The sequence below is a fragment of the Chiroxiphia lanceolata genome, chromosome 1, assembly GCF_009829145.1.
Source record: "Chiroxiphia lanceolata isolate bChiLan1 chromosome 1, bChiLan1.pri, whole genome shotgun sequence".
In the NCBI taxonomy this organism is placed as follows: domain Eukaryota; kingdom Metazoa; phylum Chordata; class Aves; order Passeriformes; family Pipridae; genus Chiroxiphia; species Chiroxiphia lanceolata.
Window position 1 is genome coordinate 41,645,204 of NC_045637.1, and position 24,697 is coordinate 41,669,900.

At 36.6% G+C, this 24,697-nt stretch overlaps 1 protein-coding gene across 6 annotated transcripts in view; it reads left to right on the top strand.

The window, feature by feature from the left end:
• Nucleotides 1–24,697, top strand: part of ST18 (ST18 C2H2C-type zinc finger transcription factor) — a 189,076-nt gene that overhangs the window by 129,288 nt on the left and 35,091 nt on the right. For all 6 annotated transcript variants that reach the window (XM_032702132.1, XM_032702141.1, XM_032702175.1 and 3 more), the window contains 6 exons: nucleotides 9,190–9,380; nucleotides 13,623–14,414; nucleotides 17,172–17,306; nucleotides 19,039–19,129; nucleotides 20,653–20,757; nucleotides 21,903–22,108. In XM_032702132.1, the coding sequence (XP_032558023.1) occupies nucleotides 9,190–9,380; nucleotides 13,623–14,414; nucleotides 17,172–17,306; nucleotides 19,039–19,129; nucleotides 20,653–20,757; nucleotides 21,903–22,108 (1,520 nt within the window). The remainder of the gene's footprint in view (nucleotides 1–9,189; nucleotides 9,381–13,622; nucleotides 14,415–17,171; nucleotides 17,307–19,038; nucleotides 19,130–20,652; nucleotides 20,758–21,902; nucleotides 22,109–24,697) is intronic.

The following is a 24,697-nucleotide window of genomic DNA, read 5'->3' on the forward strand; positions in this document are numbered from 1 at the left end:
ACTTTTATACCTCTATTCAACAAGTGCATTAGATACGTTTCTACTATATCGTAGGCCTCTTTTGATGTTCATTTCTAGCAACCACAAGCGGTCTCAGTGTCTCTTTTCTCTTTGCTATTACATTTGATTGTGGTTTTACATTTTTTCTACTTAAAGACTCCATTTAATATTAAAAAAAATTATTATTATTTCATTTCAATTTATGTTTTTCTGTAAGACTTTTATACTATATGTCAAATCCACATCACTCCATTGTGGCTGCCAGACTGACAGACATTTATTTTCAGTTTCTTTCTACCTGAGAGCTTGTTGCAACCTAGAATATTCCTTGCCTTGAACTAAAATTTTTATGTTATTTAATATATTACAGGGGTCTAGTCTTCCCCATCACAACGTTTATCAGCACTCAGTAAATATTATCCTCCCAACCCTACACAGAAATTTAGAGTTGCATATGCCCTCATGCCTTCTGCTGCACGACAGAATGCATCAGAACATTATAGCCCCAAATGTTTGTTTCCTCTTATGGCAGACCTTTTCTCTGTAGATGACCGCAAGCCATATAGAGATGGAAACGCCAACCAGTAACTTCTGCCTCATATATATCAATCATGAGTTAAATATTATGGCTGGCTGAATTGCTGCATCTGACTGATGCTAAGGGTGGATTCAGCCAAGCAAAAGCAAGCTGAAACAGACTGTGTACAGCCTGGAGATAGCAAAGAAAGGAAAAGAATGTAACCATGGGACCCCCTGCTACATTAAGGGGAGGTACTGCCTCCTGACAATGGACTGTTTACAGTCCTATTGTCTGTTGTCAAAAAAGCTCCACAAAGCTTATCTTCTTTATGTCTTCTTTAACCAGACTAGTTACCAATATGCTTTTTATTCAAGCAGTTACTGGCGTTAGCAGGCTGACCGCTCCTGTGCAAGGCTTTCTGGATGCAAAGGTTGTGTGGATGATCTGTAGATTTGCCTAGAAACTTAATCCATTCTAAGCCAAATTCTTGGCTTGGGTCCCACTGGAATTTATTGACCTACTGAACCTGGACAGATTGAGTGAGTAAATGAAAAAGAGGCTAGGGAGGCTGGATTTGGCCCAGATCTTATGCATTCATTCATATTAGTGAGTTTAAGAACTTCTTGAGCTCCACACAATAAAAGGTAAGTTTGCTCTACACTGACTCTTGTTAAAAATAACTTACCTGATAGAAAAGGGTCCAACTATACAACTTTAACCATGTAGAGTTCTTAATTTATGAGCTATATAATGACACGGGGAAGAAGTCATCCTCTTCATTGACATAGTGTTTCAATTTGAGGGTTTATATGCATTATTTTTTATGTGATCTGGATATCCTTATGATCCTACGAGTTTGTAAACTGAAAACAAGAAAACCAGAGAAGTTGAATCTCTGCTGTCCTCCTCTCAGTTGTCATTCCTTTAGGGACAATCCTGTTAAAAATAGTAACCTAGAGTTTTTTAAAAAAAAATAATAAAATATGCTTAAAAAAAAAAAAAGCCATTTCATGACCCTATTGCAGCCTGAAATTTTTGTCCTGGACCCTCAGGCATCACAGAGACACGAGCTTGAGGCATGGTATATTTCACCATAACTGCATGTCTTTTCCTGTATTATTGCTGACTTACCATTGCTCCACTCTTTTTACATGCTTCTTTGCATTTGTTCAGTCATTTCACAGTCCAGTTGTTCTTTTTGGTCCGGTCGTCTATAACATTTAGTTTAGTGTATGAAACACCTCCAAGCTCAGTACATAATGATTCAACACCATTACCCATTTCTCTCCAGTCTCTTCTTACGGGGTCTAATAAATCTTCTTTCACAAACAAGGCTATGACAGATCCTTTCTTATACGTCTTTTTCAAAGAAAATATATCTTTTAATATCTTGCTTCAGCCAGTTTTCAGGTATGTTATCATATTTTCTCCACATTGTTATCTGTCCAATTCTGTTCCTTTTTTCCTAGATAAACCTTTAATTTTTGAATATAGAAGACAATTTAATACCCCCAAGTTACTAATCTTATTTTGCTCTATATCAGTGTTCATAAATATGAATTTCCTTTTTATATTTTTCCCATCTATACCTCATGTGCATTCCTTTCTTCTTGGTCCAGCACTGGACTGAACTTCTCAAAACTCTGGCATTTTAGAAAACAGAGCATTGCCTGTGTATGGCAGTAAACTTCTCTAGTTGGAGAAGGTCCTTTAACCGTAGAATGGTTGCTTCAGTGCACAGGAAAAGCCTCTGTCCCTTTCACAGATACAACTTGGAAGCCAAGTGTATGAGTTTGTTGTAAAGGGACATGAATTTTTTGTGTTGTGTGTGATGTCTAAAAATGAGAATCAATCAGATTTTCTTTAATTATCTTTGAAGTAAGTCTTGATAGTTCCAAGATTCATTACAGTCAATTCTTTGTGTCTAAATGAAGAGCAATTTTTTTTCAACACATTTATATTGCTTTAAGTTCTTACCATTTTAATCCTTAAAAATGAAAGGAAACTATTTTCACCTGATGAATTCTTTCGCAAATGTATTTTTCAGGAATTTCCAGCTGGAGTTCTTTTCCAGACTGTTTTTCACCTCCTAGTCTGAATCAGTGAAATACAACACACTCAGTCATGGAGTCCAAATGTTATAAATTATCTAAAAGTACTGTGGATTAGTTTACTTTATAACATAGAAAAAATCATTAATGTCAATAACTCTGGCTCCAGATTAGCAATCAGGACAAATACATTTTTAACTTCTTGTAAGGGAAAAGAACGCAATGGTCCTTTCCAGGTCTAACCTCCAAAGTTTAATTTGTAAAAACTCGTACCAGAGTTCTGTTAACAAATGTCCTTCATTAATATTTTCACAAAAAGCCATATATTTTCATTTGCATAATTTTGAATATATTTTAATAATTATAATTATGTAAAATAATTACAAAGAAAACTTTTTTTCTGATTTAACTCAGACTGACAACGAATTGTAGTTCAACTCTTGATTGCAATTTTCTCAGTTGCAGTCTTACTCCTTGACGTTCTTCAGCTAGTGTGTGTTGCCACCTATAACTTGCAAAGCAAGATGTTGCTTCTGGACATGCAATTTTCCCACACCTGACAAGTCACACATCTTACTTTTACTTTTCCTAAGTAGGTAAAATGGTGATTTCTTTTATCCCAGCATGTTCTGCTATTCAGAGATAAATTCATGGACTTGTAAAACATCTGTAAGCATAGTTTCATATCCCACTGAGTAGAAAAATGTTTGGAAATGGTGAGTGCATTGCAGGATGGAACATCAGAATACAGTGCTGTTGAAATCCTAATGTATTAATTAACATATTAATCTGTACTGCAGAAAAGATAGAAAGTTTGAAAAGGATCCTTCTGAGATTGAGGGTAGCGGAGTACAGAAGTAGGTTGAAGTCATTACAGCCTTTTCTTGAACTGCCATTCTCACTGATGAAAAGTATCTCATTGAGTATCTTTCTTAAAAAAAAAAAAACGGTTTGATCAAAAAAGTCCTTCTTTAATACACAAGTAATTTTCTTTATGTGCTTTGTGAGAACTTGTTTAGTTCTGCATTCAGACCCTATATGGATTTTACAATGGAATAGAGTAAACAGAATTACTGTTTAGGTGTCGTTTTTTTCAAGGACATAAACCTTGTAAATTTTATATTCTAGTATCCATGATCCTAAGTGATGCCATTTACTTTCTTCCTTGTAGAAAACATTGTTTTCTCTCTACATATATATATATAAAATCTATGACTAATTCATGTGTCTTAAAGTCGCTTCTATCTAGTTTTCTGAATCTAAGATTTGGGTTTGTATACAGTTAGATTTTGTGAATTCTTTCATATTCACTAAATAATTTCATGACATTGGAAAAATCATCTTAGTCCCTGGCAGCTGAAATGTTCCTGCAGACCTGACTAATGTTGTGAATTTTCAGTCTTTCTGTGGAGAGTTCAACTTCTAGCCATGATGAGACTGTTAATACCAACTTTCTGTCTGTTATCCCTTTTAGAGCAACTTGAGTGAGGACACGATCAGTCTCACTTTCACTGAGCTACAAAATTTACATACACTCTTCACAAATAATGAGAGTTCATTAAGAAAAGGGAACATAAATCTGACTGTCTTAACCTGAGACAAGTCACAGTCATAGTTACACTCCACCTTCCTCCCCAACCTCTATTGTCCACCCAAAGTTACTGTAATTATCAACATCCATTTGGGTTTCAATTGCAGTGAGGAGACTACCAACACTCTTTCTTTAGATTCTGACATTCCAGCTCATTTTTTTGAACCTCTGGCATTCATGATTGATGTAAATAGTATCATCGATGTAACTTGAACTAACACGGAATCCATCTTAGGAGCACATCATCCCCTTTCTGTATCCAGTGTTAGTAAATTCCCCTGATCATCGGTTTATGAGGAACTCAAGATTCTTTTGTGATGTTTGGTGGTCAGACATTTTCACAGCTGTAGCCTAAACCTTTGGAAGCCATTGTGTTAGAGAGTTAGACAGAATTTAGCTCATCTGTTTCTTGAAGAACAAACTGCCATAAAAGAGTACTGAGATGAGGCGATGTTCAGAATTTCTGTTCCTCTTAGGTACCTCTGATTCAGTATCATATATCATATGTTAAAATTCAGTATCATATAATCATATATTAAAATTCTTAGAATAAAGCCCAACCATGACAGACATTTGTAAGTTACCAGTTCATCTTAGAGTGGCAAGTGTCCCTGAATTTTCAAATGCCAACTCTTCCCTCCTGTAAGGAAAATGCAGTATTTGACTTCTACAGTGTCCTAGGGCATCTGAAAGTTTGTGAAAAAAACCTGATCAAGGTGAAAAGCGTCTAGTAATATCTTTAATCACAATATGATTAAGGAGTAGTAAAACTAACCTTCTCCTTGTAACTACTAGTGTAAAGTTAAATGCTTCTGCACATTAGAAGATGACGTCTCCGTTAATTGCAATTCAATTGTTAGGCAAACAGTCAAAATGCAATTCAAGTTAAGAATTTAAAATTATTTTCTCCACAACTAAAATGTATCACTAATTATTCTTGCATAAAATCACATGAGGAGTGGGATTCTCAAATAGCATTAGACAATAAATGTAAGTGCCTTGATATTCAAAGGCATTCATTTTCTCTCTTGAATCTAAGGAGTGTACATGAGCTGCGGTGTGTTCAGGTTTTATTATTTTACATGGCATCTATTGCAAGCATTAGTAAACACCAGTTTTCAGGCTGAATGTACCCCTGGTTTTACCCACTCTGGCAATTCTTTGCTCTGTTATCATGCTTTACCAACCTGCAGGCTGCTATGAATGAGGAAAAAATCCCTAGAAATCTGGAGGTCTTGCCAGCCAGACTGCGACAAATCCTTGCTGGATTTTAACCACCACAAAGTGGTTAAAGGTCGGGTTGAAGGCTTGACAGGCATATCACTTAAATGAACCAATTACAAAAAAAAAAAAAAAGAATGACAATTTTTAAGAAAATCTCTGTGTAGTTGGGACTGCTTAAAACCTCTCTCTTATTTCTGAGACATTACTTTGTTGGGGAGAGCCAATGCACAGTACTGCCTGCATACAACCAGTGTCTACAAGATATGATCCGAGAAGAAATAAAGGAAAGAGAAAGACCCAGTAAATTCCCCCCCAAAGAAGGATTTAGGTATGAAATACATACAAATGGTTTATCATGGATGTTTTTTTCTGCTAATGCATCCAGTCGTAAGTGTCTTAGATTTTAACTTCTTTACTCACACTATGATAACTGACACAAGACTGGTTTTGGTAACTGAATCATTGACTGAAAGAAGTGATTATAAAAAATTTTCTCATTGTAGATAGTATAAAAAATGATTTGTTATTCATGAAATTTAAGTACAGTTAGATTGGGAAAAAACCCACAAAACATGTATGGGCTTTGGGCTCATAACAAAAAGAGCTTCTCCTGTTTTATGAGCCTCAGATTACCAAATAACCTTGACAGCTGAATCAGTGTTCCATGACAACAAGCAGGCCATTGATAAATAGCAACAAAACTATTAGACATTGAATTTAAGAGATGAGTAATAGAGAAGCTAAATTATAGGTTTACCATTTGACAAACTACAGCTTGACAAATCTGTGATACCCTACATGTGTGTCTATGTATGAATGCACATAAGAAAAAGAGAAATAGAAACTTTTAAAGGCAAAGGTGAAATTGGCATGACATGAATGTAACAGAGGCATAAATATATTCTTTTCATAGTACACAAATTCCCATTGTCCATTATCAGATCCTTAACAAATCATGTGTAAGTACTTGAAAAAGCTACCACTTGAGAAGTTTTTTTTTCTGGTTTTATTTTCATTTTTAATTTTTAGCACTGTAAGAAGGTAGAAAAGGAGAGGAATTGCTGATATATTACTGGTATTTAAACTGGCTTTTGCAAACTAATAGATTCCAGTTAAAGCTCAAAACCAGCAGTTAAAAAGCCACAAGCAAAAAACGAGCTAAAAAATCTCTTCCTGGAGTAAGGAGAGCAATTTGAACTTCCTAGGAAACAAGTGACAACTGTGTTTTGTCATCTCCCTGTAACTGGAGTGGAAGGTGTCAGGAATGATTTTTACTAGAATTTTAATCTCATGTATTCACTTCTTTTAAAATGATGGAAACTATAGAGGAAATCTGGATGAGAGGCCACTCATGTGCAGAAAAAGATACAATAAGGACAAGTTAATGCAGCTCTTGATTTACTGCTGTAAACTGTGGTGGTTACAGCCTGGTGGGATTCTTGTGCTCACATTTCCCAGAACAGATCTGCAGGTGGCAGGTGGCAGCAGTGCTCCCACACTGGTCTTGATCGTGGTCTGCTGACATCTGAGTTTGACTATCTTTTCCAGTTGTGGTTAAAAACCCACATGTTTAATAACTGTCATGCCAGTCCACAAGGTGGGGCTTGTAACAGTATGTTACTAGAAAAAGATTGTACTCATTGAGAAAGGATATTACAATGAATTTACCAGATTACCATGTTTTCTCTTGACTGGTTTAGTCAAGTCTTGACAATCAGCAGATAAATTACAGGATAAAGGCTGAAGAACTCCAGGAAGTTCTGTGACCTGGGTTTCACAGGATGGCATGCTACATGATCTAATTGGATCTTCTTTTCCAAAAATCTATTGATTATGCTTGTGTAAGAAACAGCTGTAGATTTGTCAAAGCGGAATTAAACACTAGAAACTCATCATGTCCTAAAAAAGCTCACAGTATCTACTGGAGGGAAACTTGGAGCTTGGCAAACAAATAAGAAAGATCAAAAACAAACCTAGGGAAGGTTTTGGTTGATAAAAACAATTGTGCAAGAAAGGTTTTCAAACTTTTGCCATTTATTTAATTTTCCTGGAACAACGTGGCTGGTTTAGAAAAAAAATATGCATATTTTTCCACACTACATCCATCTCTGATATCTCTTATATGGGCATTATTTCCAGTGAGAAACTGATACCACTGTGATTCTGATTTTTAATATGATATTCATATTAATGTCTATTCATAAACAGAGAAATAACATAGAAGCTATATTATATTCAACTACAGTGTGTGTTTAGCATCCAGTATTCCTGATGCTCATAGCATTTTAAGTTTCAGAAGATCAAGCATATCCAGTGTTTGAGATGTGTATGGTGGAATTTTAACAGTCCCCCTAAAATGCAGAGTTTTGTATTTCCATATCCTTTATGTTTGCAATGATGGATGCCAAAAAGGTGCTTAGCCAAATTTTTTTTTTTTAACAAAAAGCTGAAGTTAGCCATACGCTTTCATCCAAAACAATCAGAACCTGAGCCAATTTAGTGCATATAAGATACCTTGTAAGGATTAATTTATGCTGTTGAGCTTGTAATATGTGTAACCAATAGGAGTTCTCTTCATACATGGTGCTTTTTTTTTTTTCTGCAAATCTTGCAGCTAAGTCAGTGAGCCAAATGCAAAATCCAACACCTAAGGGCATTGTGTAGATTTGTAATGCACCCTGGGGGTACATAAGGTCGAGAAACCATTGAGTGGATTACACAGATCCCTATATGTAGTTTTTTCATCTCTGACAGATATAATATGAGCACTATTATTCATACTACATAAATTTCTTAGTATGCTGTGTGTGAGAGAAAAATTAAATCATGCCAAATCACTTCCATGAAGAATTGTTAAGAAAAGAGGGTTGAAGGTTCAAGCCTCTTTAGTGATGCGTCATATGTTGTAACATCTATATGCCATACAGATCAACTGCATGATGACAAAGGCTTGGCTAAATATCTGTAGAAACAAATTAACATGCAGATCAATATGTGGGTCTATTAGGAGATTAAAGAAGTATACTAAACCTGCTAAAAGTCTTCCTCTTTAAAATCCTGCCATTTCTTCTTATGTCAGTGATCTGAATTAGGCACCTGGACTGAGTAAGACCATTCTCAGGAAATGGTTCCCCCTGTTTATCATATTGATCTAATTTTAAGTGAAATGAGTATCCTTTTGTAGGAACCTTTTCCAAGAGCCTATACAGAGTAGAGCTGAGTAGAGCTTAAACCAGGCATTTATGACTGGAATTAATGAAATGAAACCAATGCTTGGGACTAGAATTGAGAGAGGGACCTGTATTGCAAAACGTTATCAAGGTACAGTGTGTTTCACACAGGTTTTATGCTGTTGAACTCTAAGTGTGTGATTGGATATCCATGTTGATATAAACGAAATGAACCCAAAGGCTCAAGATGTTGTAGTACAACTGGTGGTATAATTTTCCTCTCAGCTGTTTTTCAGGACTATCAACTCAGGCTGCAATTTTGTTCATCCTTGCTCTAAGGCTGTTGGGTTATGGTTTCCTTTGGTTTTGTCTTCTGCCTCATTCCCCTACCTTCAAACAGACTTTAGCAGCAGTGAAGAGAAATGGGACTTGACTGTGCCCTGAATTTTCAGTACATGAGCTAAACTTAAATATTCACTAGATAAAACTTGCTGAAACTGCAAGTGAACTAATATTTTCTCAGTCCTCACTTTTTTACTTAGAACTAAACTAAAGGGTGGTGTTATTTTTTAAACAATTTACCCCTCACTTCTCCCATTTTTTTTCTCTATCACTGGCAATTGGTAATTGCAGTGCCTACAAATGCTCCATGGCTAAGAAGAGAAAAGCCGAAGACCAGATATCAGGCGTTCCTGTCAACAAAAGGAAGTCCCTGCTAATGAAACCCCGCCACTACAGCCCCAGCTTGGATTGCAAAGAAGAAAATGAAGACAGGACGGAGTTACAGGAAGAGATCAGTGTTGTCAAAAGCAGCTCAACTCAAGGTAGTTGCTTGAACTCCACTTAAACTTGAATTCCACAGGAAGGGATAAGAAACAGTATTTTCAGACAGGACGTGTTTGACTTCTAAGAGAGTTGGAATGGTGCCTTTCTGTCCACTTTAACCATCATACTTCCATTTATTTTGTACAATAACTCCTCCTGGGGTCTAGTAAATGCTTTGTAGGTCACACAGAGAGACAACTATTGCAGCAGGTCAGATATGGAGCAACACCTGCTTCTCCACTATCTCTGTCAAAGAACAAGCTTAAGCCCACAACTGAGAAAAACACATTTATGAAGAGCAGATTTTCACTGGAATATATAGAACTCTGAGGAAGAAAAAAAAATAAAAAATGCTTAGCAAAACATTGTTGACTTTAACATTTAGCAAAGCAATTTCATCTGTGTGACTACTGTGTGTGTTCTGTTTAACACGATTATTAGACTCAGCACTTTTATACTTGTTATTCCAACTCTGCTAAGCCAAACAAATCCAACAATTTATAGAAACTTCTACAATGTGCATGCTAGAAAATATGGATGAGGAAGGGGAGACAGAAAGATATAGCTACAGTATGCTTTTATTACTCTTACTTTCCAATATATTTTTTATATATTTGAGTTGAACAAAAAATAAAAATAAAAATATAAAAAAAATATAAAAATTGGTTTTCACATATTTGCTTAAGAATATTCTGCCAAAATAGAAGATATCTGAGAAGATATCAGTGGAAGATATCAGGATAGGACCTTAGGAGTCATCTGTAGACGGCTAATGTCAAGATAAAAGCAATGTGATCTGGCACTGGGAAATAAGTAATCATAGATAATATGTAAACATATGAAGAATAAACTTAAATGCCACTCAGTTGTTGATTGCTAGGGGAGTTTAAAGGTATTTTATTTTCCCCTCAGATTCTTCTTACCAAATATTTCTGAAGGACAAGGTGGGAGATAATCTCACCTAGGGTCTCTTCCCCACAAAAGTTTAGACCAGATAGTCTTTCAAGGTCCCTTCCAATCTGGGCTGTTCTATGATTCTAAGATAAACTGAGATTAGTAGTTTATGTATTTATCCATTCTAAATTGAATTTCCTTAAAACAAGACAACTGTCCCCAAATTTTCTATGTATGAATACTATAAAACACATAAAAGAGGAAGAATGTCTTTCAGATTAAAGAGTCAAATCCTGATTCTACCAAAATCACTGTAAGTCTTTGTGGCACTTCTATACAGCAAAGTTTTCAGTCAGCTGTCACTTGTAAATCTTCTAGGAGTTTCTTCCAAAAATCACTGTGAAAGCCCACACTGTAAAGCCCATCTTCAAAGAGAACATTAATTAGCAAGGTGATACAGAATGTCTCCCTCTGTTGGGTGACATTGCAAAGGAAAATTCATCAGGAAAAAAGTTTCAAGGCTCTCAGTGCGTGTTCAGCCTTCAAGGAGTATTTCTATCTCTTGACACCAGAAGAGAATCTGTTGGAGTAAGACTTGGTGCGTTTGGAGGGGAGGATTGTTGTTTGTTTGGACTTTTTTAGATATATGAATTTTAGCAAATTTTTATTGTGCTGATTCAGCCTGGTTCCTGACTATCCAGAGTTGCCCTCAATAATATGTTTTTCTTTCCCTTTGTCTGCCCTCTGCACAGCTTGAAGAACTCAATGAAGGGAAAGTACTATGATGGGTGTAAAGGTAGACTCTGTGCCATATACAGATAAACCTAAGTTACTTAACTGATTTTTTTCAAAAAAAGGGCAAGTGTTAGGCCAGATCCATTGATATAAATGTAGAGGAACCCTATTTGCACCATGCCCTTCAGACAAAACAAAAAAATCCATTTTATTTCAAAAAGATTTATTTGATATCAATATGATATCTCCCAACTGTTTGTGTAAATGATAATACAACCTACTCCCTTTTGCATTAATTTTGCCAGCTACAAAACAAATTTCAGCTAAAGCGTACAGTTGGTCTGGCCATGTAGGCTAATTTGTAATCTCTTAGTTTAACAATATTGTTCATTTTATTGTGAACTCATGATTCTTGTCTGTTGATTAGTTAATGCTTCAGTTCATGGATTGATGCAACTGTAAACTAAACTGAGTTTTGATTATTTTTAAAGTAAATTTACAGCCTGTAGATGTAAAAAGCAAAGCTGGGACAGCTGAACCATTAAGACTGATTCAACAACAGATTTTTAAACACAGCATTTTAAGAATTGCTGATTATTTAAGGAACAGAAATCTGTTATTATTATTTTTTATCTTTCACACAGAAAAATAACTGAAAAGACCTACTACCATTAAAATGTTTTCTTTGTTTTGTTTTGAAGGGTGGGATATTTCTATTAAACGAATCTTGTTACTTTTTGAAATGACCCATTGATGGGGTTCTGTTCTTTTCCAAATAGCAGAAGAGCAAATAATAAAAATCCATTTGACTAAAGTTGGTTTTAGAGCCATATCACCATCCTTACTTGTTGAGATGTGAAAAGACAGCAGACTTTACCCAGAATACTGCAATGTGTGTGGTACTAGACCAGCTGCTAAAAAGTTACAATAAGGTTTACAGACATTTTTTTAAATACAACTTTATGCATACAGTGCACAAGGCCACCTCTCCCTGCATGAGTCCAATTTTCTGAAGAAGAATAAGAATTAATCAATATTTTCTTTTAACATATAACAAACAGTTGAACCAAACAATTATGTAAACTGGAAATGACCCAAAATGCTAACAGTTTGGCAGCAGTAAAGTGAAATGCATTGTGGTGCACATGTGCATTTTTGTCCCCCTTTTCCCCTCCACAATAATCTGCACTTAATAGGAATATTTTAAACTATGTAGCTAAGCAACAGAGGTAATTGTTGCTTTCTAGAGCTTTTGTTAGGCACTCTAACACAGCCCAAATATGCATAATTAGGTATAATGTCTATAAATCATTATTGTACACATGTGGGTAGTTAAGTGGATTGAGAGAATAGTTCAATGAATTGGACATATTCACTGAAAATGCTTTTTATTTGTTTTCTGTAGTTCATAATACTTTAAAATTATCATAACCCTTTACACTTTCTCTTAATAGCTCACTGTGTTATTGAGAGAAACTTCATTTGCATTTTAGACTATGCTTAATTTATTATTTAAACCTGGAGTTCCTCTGATTCAGGAAAGGACAGACACGTCTTATAAAATACTCTGTGCTTGTTTATTCATCCTCCTTTCTAGGAAGTAAAATGTTAAATTTTTCAGTTTATGTTGAATAGATCCCAACAAAAGAATGTACCCTATAATCAGCATTATTGAAGGGGCTAGTGTTGTGACTAAATTCTTCCCTTCATCCAAAAATGCTTTTAGTTACTATGGCAATATTTACTTGATCCTGGCAAAACCAGTGTTGATTTTAGAGAGATAATTACCAGAAAGGAAGATGATGGAGATGTATTTTTGAGTGTCCTTGTCAGAGGAAATGTTTATAAAAAATTAAATGAGATACAAAAGGCATACTGTCTTCCACACCGACGACCTCTCCTGCATGCAGCCTTTATTACCTGCTGGTTGCTGCTTTTCTTCTGAAGAAAGATGTTTATAAAGACAGGATGCACTTCAGTGGTGTCTTTAACAAGTCCTTCATGAGTCTGTACATAACAACCATTTCTGTTTGCCTGTGCATGACCTGATCTATCATTTAACATGGCAATTTCAGTGGTGACCAGGAGCTTGCCCTTTGTGAAGTATTGAGAATTTTTCCATCAAGGTTTTTCATGGGATCTGGAGTGACTGGGAAGGTAATTAGGGTCTATTTTGAGAAAATATTTGGGAATCTTAGATGAAGGAGAAGTGAAAACAGATTAGAGGAATTTTAAAATGTGTGTGCCTGTATATATATATATGCATATATTATATAGATTATGTGTATATATGTAGTATCTATCTATGTGAATGTATATGAGAGTGTGCGTGTGTGTTCTGAGATAATATAGGTCTTCACCATCAGTGAGAAATGGTGATATTTATTTCCCTTATAGTGTTGGAGCTACAATATAAAGTAGATATAATCTTAAAAGGGCTTTTCCTGAAGCTACACAGTCATTCCAAACACAGCCTTGGTGTGAGTTCAATCATTTCAGAGTACCTTTGAGTAAAGAAATGGCAATTGGTATGTAAATATCTTCATATCACTTCTATGAGATACAACAAGCAGCTATTCTTAACATATTTCTCTTGCTTTTTTCTCATGCAGAGGAGAGTAATCCAAAATCATCTGAAGAAACCCCTCATTTGGGTGGGCAAGAAAATTCCAGTCAAAGACAAGACAACTACTCCAGCTATCAAGATACCATGGCCAAATCTTTGATGAACATGGGAAAATTAGCAAAAGATGCACCCAGTCAAACAGTGGCAGAAAATCTAAATGATAGTGGCATTCAATCCTTAAAAACAGAAAGTGATGACACTGACGAATGTTACCTGATTAACTCAGCTGAAGGAAAGGAAAAGACTGTTATTTCTGACCCAAAATACTGTTCCTCTGAGGAAAGTAACTCTGAAATTATGGACAATGAGTGGGATAGCTCCTCAAATTTCTCGGAAGAAACTAGTGTAAAGCCCCATGTAACTCAGAAGTTTTTTGTAGAGTGTAATCAACCCAGCATCCTGGAAGTCCCAGAAATCAAGAAGGAAGAAGTCGAATATGGTCCTTGTGAAACACTTTGTGACTCAGAAACAGAGCTGAAAGCACCCCAGGAGTCTCACCCAGATCCTTTTGAGAAGAGAATTCAGAATCCCTTCCCTGAAAGTGAAGAAGATGACAACGAGTGCCTGTCAGAAACCACAGATGTGTCGGTTGAGCTGGACAAAACAAAAGGGAACTTGAGTTTGCTAGAGCAAGCAATTGCTCTGCAGGCAGAGCAAGGGCATGTGTTTCACAGCACTTACAAGGAACTGGATAGGTTTCTTCTGGAGCATCTAGCAGGGGAAAGGAGACAAACCAAAGTTATTGACATTGGTGGGAGACAGATATTTAACAACAAACGTAAGGAAGTATTTTTGGCTGTTCTTACTGGCTTAAGCATTTATCCTGTGACTGATAGAGTATTCTGAGCTGGGTTTTATAGCAACAGTAAAGAATCTGGAATTTAGCTGGTAATTTTGTTAATTATGTACCTTCACACTAGTGCCTTACGTCTAACCAGGTTAAACGCTAGGTACTTGGCTTTGTGCCAAACTACTATGTGAAATAATCAGTAATGGGTACTAAAAGGGCTGTGTAGCTGGCACTGACAGTCCTTCTCCTCCTTTTCCTCCTCCTCTGCTTCCTCCTCCATAGGGCACTAATACATACCTCCAAAATTTCAGCAGCCAAAAGAGAAGGCATTAAAATGGTGCACAAGAGCAAGGTTAGGGTGAAAAATTGGCCTCTTCCAAAGATGCCACCTAATCCCTAAGCCATGCGTTTTCTGAGTTCTGTCTGCTTCGTGTATCAGCATTACATTTTGCTACAGCCAGTACTTCTGAGCCGGGAAAGCACAAGCCATGCTCTTCTGCCCCATTCGCCATCAACAGAAATACCATTAAGTTCCAAAATCCTTATTGTTTCTGAGAGTTTGAGGCATTCTACAAACCTGTAGGAACATCACTCCATTTTCAGCATTTAAAGTGGAGATTTAAAAGATTTAGGTTTGATTTGTAAACTGGACTGTCTTGTATGCAACTCCTCAATTAAGGATAATTACAGAACATCAAGAGATGTCATTTTATAAGCACACTCCCTGCTGTACTAAGTAACAATACATTCATCTGCCCTTTGGCTTTTCCTTTTGGCTTTCCGAACATACTGAGTTCACCCCAGAATTGATGCAATTTCTGATTTTGATAAATGATTTACTTTGATATTTCTAATGTTACTTTAGAGTAGTCCCTGTGGACATTGCAAATATTAAAGTAATTTAGTTATCAAAAGCATTTAGAGTCAAAGATAATTGAGAGGTTTTTTTTAGGAGTTGCAACTGTAAAATATTTCTAGTTGTATTTGGGAAGAAAATGCATGCATCTCAGTTTTGTGTCTCAAGCAGTCTTTTCATTAGCATGTCTTAAGTTGTGCATGCATGGTATTAGTCTACCTTCTTGCTAAACTACATGAACCTTTATTTACTCAGATGACAATGGCATATGCAGGAACTTTACAGATATCCTTTCTTATCCTGAGAGCATCTGTGTTCACCAAGTTCACATTGGTGTCAGTGTAACTTTCTCACAGTACACACAGGAAAGAGCAGTAATGTAAGAATGGCAGAATCTGTCCCTTCCTGATTTGTCTCATATTATAATTATCTGTAGTTTCCAGATGAGTTCAGAGGTAACACTCATGGAGAAACACTCTAGGCTTTGTTCAGGTTGCATAAACACCATATGACTGTAGTCAATGTTGTATCATGCACACAATTTTTTCACTTTATATAATTAACTGCTTTTATTTCTAAGCAATCCACCATCAAATCCATCAGCTCTTAATTTTAATTCTTGGATACTAGATTAGAAAAAAATGGCTTAAGTTTATACTTATCCATCTATTTAATGATAAACCTTTTCAATTACCGAGGGGAATGCTAAGTCATATTTCAGGATCCCTCTTTATTTCCTCTTCACTATTGCAGCACTTTTTATTTGCAGTGATTGTAAAAAGCTTGTGGTATCCTGATGATGTTCAGTCTATTTTCTTTCCTCCCTATTTATTTATTTTATTTTTTAACCTAAACATTTGCCAGGAAGTTTAACCCTCAACTGTTTCTGGTGATTCTATCCCTAAGCACGTCCTACCTCACAGTCCAAAAAAATGAACTTGAAGGAGACCGTACCGGCTGCAGCTGTTTTCTCCCTCAGCACCAAATGCTGTTGGCAGCCAATCACAGATGCAGCTAAAACCATCCTCAGCAATTTATGCTGCCACTTCCTCCAGATTTCTCACAAGAGAATTTCTGGACCAGAAATCATTCCTTTCCTACCCAGACTTTTGATTCTGCATTGGAAATCAAATAAAGGCTTTCTGACCAGCGCTTCTTGCACAATTCAAGGTCCTTGAAACAAAAAAAGGGGGATGCACTGTGGCCATTACAGAGTGGTAGCTGTGGGTCTGGGCTGAGACCTCACTTTTGAAAGGGTATCGGCTGCTCCATGTTTTCTCTGTCTTTGTGGGCTGCTCCACAAAGCGGCATTGCCATGTGTACCAGAGGGAGCTGCTTGCCTTGCCTCTCAAATGTAAAGTGGCATGTATTCAGTTTCCTAACAAAGAACCTACAGCCTAGAGATCTGTGATATTTAAGGAATGGCTTCTGGTTGAAATGCTTTTTTTGTTTGTTTGTTTGTTTCACACCTCAGCTTTTATTTGGTTGTCCCAGCTTCCTGGAGTCTGACATTAACAGAGCAAAAGATTGTTTCTGCTTTTTTTATTTATTCCTTTATAGATCTTGCTGTTGGCCGATGCTGCCAGTTTTCCGGCTTATTGGATTGTGGCTTCTGTCCTGTTTTAGGATCTGAATGGAATAAATGACACTGCAATCCTAAAGCTACATGGTTTAGCACATAAATGGCATATTGGGAGGGGGCAGTAATTGTTTAAAGGACACAGTGTGAAAACCTAAAGTGATGTTTAAGTTGTATATGTCTCTGTTAAAACTTTGCATTGGAATTAAATCTGAAGTACAAAATAGAGAATATCACACTGCTAGGATCACTCAGCTGAGTGCAGACAGGGGCTAAAACCAAACAAAATCCTTATCTGATTTCTCTGCAGATTCACCCAGGCCTGAAAAGAGAGAAACCAAATGCCCCATCCCAGGATGTGATGGCACAGGGCACGTGACTGGGCTGTACCCTCACCACCGCAGTCTCTCAGGCTGTCCACACAAAGTTAGAGTGCCACTAGAAAGTGAGTATCATCACCCTGCAGTTCAGAATAACAGCTGGATCTGGCTCAGTATTGTGGATAGTGTTTACTTATGCTGGAGAAGAACCCCTTTTTTCTGGGTAAGATTGCAGAATGAGACTGAGAGAGAAGCCATCACACCTTCTTTGCCCTCCAGCTCATAACTGGTAGTTCTACTTCCCACACTTGTGCAGTTCGAGTACTCAGCAGTAGCATTACAAACAGCAGTAGGCTCCTCAGGAGGCCTGGGAAGAAAAAGATCAGAGCCCAGCTATCCCCACCCTACCAGCAGACCCGCACACTGTAATCTCATGAATCTTCAAGATCTTGCTTGCTCATGCCTTTGCTAAGGCATGCATCACACAGACAGCACATGCTTGTTTCAGAGCTGTGGCCTCATTTGCCACAATCACACACCGAGGCTGCTGGTTTTCACTGCCAACAGCTGAGAGACCTGGGCACGCTTGTGCAGAGATGTTTCCAGTGTTCCCCTTACCACTGAGCTCAAAAAGGTTACTTCCATCAGTACATCCCAGAGTTGGTCCACGGCAGGTCCCTCTCTTATGACAGTATCACACTAATCCTTTTACGTCCAGTCTAGCCTGAATTTCCCTGCTTTTTTCTAACTGTGCTGCTCTGATTACATTGGTTTGTGTGTTTGTGTAATCCTGCAATATGATGCCATGAAATGTTTAACAATAAGCCAAAATTTAATGTGAAACTATCCACTTAAACAACCTAGTTAGTCAGATTGTTCATTGCGGTGGTATGCATAACAACAAATTAAAAGCATATTTGCACTTCACCAACATCCTCTTCCTAACTGTACCTCTACATTTTTTAAAATCTAGTACTAAACTATATTTATGGAAACATCTGCTGAGCTAAGCAGGGTGCTCCATTTGGAAGGCCTTCACAACATCACCTTTCTAAAAAGTTAAAATTAGCAAGTCCTCGTTAATTATCACACTTCCAATCAGATGTGTTCTGTCCTGCTAGGGGAAAAAAAAAAAAGTTATAGTTTTGTTCCTGACAGAACAAACCAGCTGACCGAACAGTCAGCTTTTGTGAAACACTGTGCCCCAAAGACATATATTGTTTAACACGGACATATGTCAGTCTTAGTAAAGACGATCCGCGTCAAAGGCATAAGAAATGTACTTGCCATTGCAGTCACCACTAGGAGTGTAAGCCGCTGCTTGGAAGCATGACCAATTGGTCACAGGTAGTTTCAGCACAGCTCAGAGGATCAGAAGGTGTAAGGGTTCAAAGGGGACATACTCAGATCCTCTGATAAAATGCGTAAGCAGCCTTCCTGTGCTTGAGGGTTTGGCCTCCCTGAGACAGAGAGGGACTGCAGCTATCTGTAGCATGACCATGTGACCTAGGGCTCCTGTATCACCTGCCTTTTCTAGTTGATTGTGTTAGTGGTGTATGAATCAAAGGAAAAAGGGTGTCATGATGTAACATCTTTGCTAACTTCCATCTGCGTTCTTTAAAGTTTGTAGAAACAATGATGTGCATGTGAGAAGACAAGTTACAGTAATATAAACTGGTATATGCTAGAGGCACCACACTCTCTGTGTTGTAGGTCTTTTTCTTCTCCTCTTCTTCTGTGGTTAGAACGTGACAGAATTGAGAATCTGGGTCTGAAGAGGAAACGTTAATTTTTTTTTATTATATGTATTTTTATTTGATGAGTGTTAGTATCAACTTTTTTTTTATTCCTGTTTAGTTCTTGCCATGCATGAAAATGTTTTAAAGTGCCCCACCCCAGGATGTACTGGAAGAGGACATGTCAACAGCAATCGCAACACGCATCGAAGGTAGATCAGAAAAGTTGCTGTCCGCTTAAAATCTAACGTGTACTCAGGAGTAAATTGATGGGCACATCTTGGAATTAGATGATATGTACTACACTGCAGACTGTCTATGAACTGCAAGGGTTGCCTGTGTTATTTATAACAAAAAAATTGTGTTTAATTCCATTATCTAAAAAATGGCTGCAGCACTGAGGATGGCAAATTCCACTAGTATTTTTCAGAGATGTGATTTAAAGCTATATATTCTTCACAATCTTCACAATGAAAAGTCATTATGTACAAGAGGTAGGAATGAACAAATATATTATTATTGCTACAACTGGGAAACCCAGTGGAAACCAAAACTCGTTTGTTTTGCATCACATACATGGTAGTCCTCAGCAGGAACTTCTGATCAAGGCATATTACCTTTTAGCAAAACAGAAAATTTTAAGTGGAATATTTTAGAATCCATTTAAAAGCTCCATTTATTACCCTCAGAAATGCCATCTTCCTGCTTAGAACATTCCTGTCCATTTAACCTGCTGCCTGCAGGGAGAAAGTAAAATGGAGAAAAGCATTCCAGACAGGCAGCTGGGGAATCACAGCTGGACAGCAGGTGAGGCAGAGAGTCAATGCCCTCTGTGTCCAGCAAGCCACTGCTGTCAGCACAACTCTTGTCAGTAATGCTTTCTGCTGGAAACCAGTAAGCCAAAATATTCCATATACTGCTTCTGGAAAAATACAACATCAGTCTTACAAACAAACTTGGGACATAAAAAATTCAAAACCAACTTTCTTTGTTGAACTGAATTTTTGGAGGATTTGGTTTTGTTTTTGCTGCTTGATTGATTGGTTATTGTATGAGGGCACAGAAACTGAGGATTATCATACTATATTACTAATCTTTAGTATAAGAAGTCAGTTTTTTCCAGAGATATGACAAGCTTGTCTACAAGAATATATAAGGAACACCAAATATTTAGTCTTTGTGTTTCCTGTTTTAAATCCCCAGTCATCTTTGAAGCACATCAGCTGTATCATAAGCAACCCATAAATAGGATAAGAAAACATGTTCTAATCTAATAAAGCAAACAGAAAAAATAAGCTAGCACAACTTGAAATGACAAAATGTGTTCTTTGGTAGCAACCACTCACATATCCCTGTTTTTTTCCCAAATTTACTTTCATTTTAATCAGTAGGAGGCTTATATGCATGGTTTAACTGATAAAGTAAATGTCATTTGTCAAAAAATTTACTAGTGACTTGCCAGACACAAAACATCAAAGCTGAACTGCGGAAAACTCCTACATGATTCAGTTTACAGATACATCACCTAAAATACAAAGATTTCACAGTTTTGCATTAAGGATTGAAAATTAGATGAGTCTGGTCTATAGCAGCAGCAATTTCCATAGATGCGCAGAACATCAGAGAAGTTCAGAATCACTGGGTTCCACAGCACACATTTCTTTTACTCCAGAATTAATTTTAACGTTGGGGTTTTTCTTGGTTTTTTCTTTTCTTCACCTTTGCTTTTCAACAGCCTCTCTGGTTGTCCAATTGCTGCAGCTGAAAAGTTGGCAATGTCCCAGGAAAAGAACCATCTCGAGTCTCCAAAAGCTGGGCAGTGCCATGATCAGACTCACAGGTAAGAGTGCTTGCAAACCAGTCTCTCCAAAGTATTTATGCACAAACTCTATTGATTGGTCCTCAGGTCTTTCACCTATTTCAGATTTCAGTTGCAGAGGTAGTTTGGTTTTCCAAGATGAACCTCTGCAAAGCTGAATAACTTGACTGTATCTCAAAATAAACAGCCTTCTTTCTGCTGGTTCTTTTGCATGTGTCTGACATTAAGTACAATAGACCTATCTTTTGACAAGCAATCAAATATATTCTACTAAATCTTACTTTCACACAAGTAACCTGATCAGAACAATTCATAGAGTTTCTTAATTTTAAGTTTATTGGTTTAATTAGTTGAATTTATTTTTTATACAATGACATCAAAAAAGAGAAACACTTTTTATTGCAATTGTATTTTGTTTGAGTTATATGGACCCTACAGACATGCATAATTTGCACATCATTGGCACCACGACCATTACAACCTATTATATTCAGGTCTATTTGGGGACACTTTAATTTGTGGATTATTGACATGATCAGCTCTAATGGTTCCTTCAGAGCCATTACAGAATATTATGTCCATGTGTCTGCCAACTGCACGTGCCTTAACTCTACATATGAAAAGTCCTTAGGAAATTGCTAAAGACAAGTAGTTACTGAACATTAACTAAACAGAATAACATACCATAAATCATTCATTTCTCCCAAATAGCACAAGCAATTATTTCAGATCATCTTATATTATATTTATACCACACTCATTCACAGTAAAGTGGGAACAATAGTGATTCAAAAAAACTGAAAGTCCTTTAACTAGAAAAAATCAAGACAATTTTTATAAATAAAGGAAGCCCCATCCTACAGAGGTAACCCAGCAGTAAGTTGGTAGCTGTCTTGTAAATATTCCAAACCATTACAAAAGAATACTAAATTTTTTTATGTCCTTATCTTTGCATTTTGAAGTAGTCAAAGTACTCTGACTACTAGGTCAGCCACCGTATTTATGTTGTTTATATCTTGTATACACCTACCAGTAAGTTTTACATGTGACAATAGCACTTTTTTTTAATTGACATGGAACCATATGCTTTACCATGTATTTTTTGTCAAAAGGTTTTTTAAAGATATTCCTGTCTTTCTCCTTCATTCTCTTTCTCCTTTCTGTAGGACAAATTTAGCAAAGCAACCTGAGGTATCTCAGTACAGTTACAGAACTTCACAGCCAGTCACCTCCTCCAGAGGCACCTTGGCAAAGGAACAGGAGAAGTTTGGGAAAGTACCATTTGATTATGCCAGTTTTGATGCACAAGTCTTTGGCAAACGCACAACAGCACCTGTGACACAAGGACGAAAAACACCTCAGTTTCTTGAATGTAAGCTTGAAATTCAGTTATCTCTTGGAAAAGGGGCAGAATGTCAGACTTTTTTTTTTCTTTTTGCTTGTTCTACTTTCAAACTTCTAGAATTCTAAAAAGCTCTGTAGGAAGCATTTTTAATCGCTTGTGGCCAGAATGGTAAATAGAATTACTAGTTGGCTACATACAGAATGCTAGAACACCAAATATCATCACTACAGGGTTTACTTTTTTGATGCTTCTTTTAAAAGCAATTATCAGTGGAAAAGTGGAGTAAAAAGGAATACTTTATGTTTTATCTGTTACATTCCTCTTTGGCTAAATTATGATATCTTTATGTGATAGGATATTGTCATGAGAAGTCCCATGGAATGTGTCTTTATAGGACATAATGAACTGTAGTACAAGGAAATCCAAGTTAGGTTTCAAAGGCACTTTGAGTACCTTTTAGATGCATCCATACAGATATTATTCCTCCTAGATGAGCATATGCCTCAGCTCTTTAATTCCAGGCCTGGACTGAATTTATTTTGCTATATTACTGTACAACATCATATTTTAGTGCAGACCTATCCAATGCATCAAATTGTTATCAAGACTCCCCTGCTTGCATCACTTATAGATCTACTGAGGTACTACTCTGTAAAAATGAGATACCGCAGTGTGGATACTGATTATTTACTGCTGATTCTTTTCACAGTCTGCATGGGAAACTTCAGCAAGATTTTGTCATTGTGTTGACCATTATAAAATATTGTTTAGTTCAAAGAAACAAATAATTCTGTTGCCGTGAGGGAAATGGAAAAGAAAGGTTTCATTGCACCATAATTGGATTCATAAGAAAATAGATCCTGAACAATGTGACGAAAGACTCTTTAGTTGGCTTTTGTTTTGTTAATGGCAAACAAAATAGTAAAGTAAAATAAAATAGGAAGAAAATATCCCAAATATCCTAACAAAGGAAAACATTCATAGTAAGGTGAACAGAAAAGCAAAAATTTTGTATATTCGTAAATACATATATAAGATATTTAAATATAGCTCTAATACTATAAAATATTATATATGTTTTTATATATTTATAAAATTTGTATTAATTTATGTTTATTTGTGTATGTGTCCAAGTACACACAAACACACATATATATGTTTGTAGGTATCTGTGTTTTGTATATGTACATATATATAAATACTCTATTTAAAATTGCAAATGAAAAGTAGATATTTATCTGGCCTGGAAAATAGGCTTGTTCAAATGAAAGCAAATATGTGCATTGCCAGCTTCTTGGGTGGCAGATTTTCCAATTTTGTTTGTAAAATTGAATATTCCCTATTAGCCATCTCTTTGCACAGATGTATGTCTATTTCACAGGTTCATTTCAGAGAAAAAATGATTGAAATGTTTTTATACAAATGCAAATACATACATATGCAATTTATGTATGAAGTATATCAGGGCTGAAGTTTACAGCCTGTTGTTCTTGCAAAGATTGCAGTGTGCAGCTATTATTTTAATGGAAAGGTGAAAGTAAAAGAGCTGGTGAGTGCTTTAACTATGCAGGTATACAGAAGTTGGCATTAAGAAGCTGATGATGTAGTGATTGATTCAGTCCTATGTAAATACATAGCTAGCCGAAAGCCCATCATTAGCCCTTTGTGGATTCTGCACTTGCAAACTTGTTTTGTTAACAAAACATGCACCCTTTATAGTCTGAGGGGTTTTTGTTTGTTTGGTTAGTTGGTTGGTTGGTTGATTTTTTTATCTTTTAAGGTGGGTAATGGAAAATGTACTTTTCTGCTCTTTAAATACAATTTGAATTTCATTGTAGTAAGTGCTAAAAAATGAAGACTGTCTTGCTTGCGCTACAGTATTAAAACAGGGCAGATAAATCCTTTTTAATTTGCACTGGAGAAAGGGAGTACTGAATCATGAAGCTTTCATGTATTACTCTACTGCGATGCCTCCAGTGCTTAGAAAAATGAAGTATGGTGTTCAGCTACAGTCAAAGCACTTAAACAAGCATTTCTTTTAGAGCATCCCAAGTTTGAGGAAAGATGAGTCCTTCAATGCCTTGTGTAGCTCCTAGCATTAAAATGCACTCAGCCAAAGCTCTACATCCAAAGGGATCCAGAGCCTTGGGGCTCAGATCTTCAGGGAGCGAGCAGATGGCCATATGCAGAAATGTTCTTGGTGTATCTGGGTGTAGGCTGAGAAATCGGATTTTGCTTAGTTTATCTTTGTAGGGCGCTGTGAGAGCTACAGACAAAAGAAGTGATTATTGCTTCCTTAGAGCTGAAATCATGGTGTTGTGTTTTCCCTGTAACAGTTTATGACATCTCAAGCTCCAAAATCCAGAACAGAGAGCAGAGTTCTCTCTACCTGTTTTCGAGTAAGTGCTGCTGATGGAGAAGAAAAGAATGACACATACCACTTTTGCCTGTGAAAGTGCTTTTCTGTTCACCTGTTAGTATTTCATTCCAAATATAGCCAACAAAAGACTAAGTCAAGATCATTGGAATCTTCATTGCCATTATTTTTTAATTGATTAAAAGATAGACTTAAATCTCTGAAAATTTCCACAAAATTAGTACTGAATGTTCCTTACA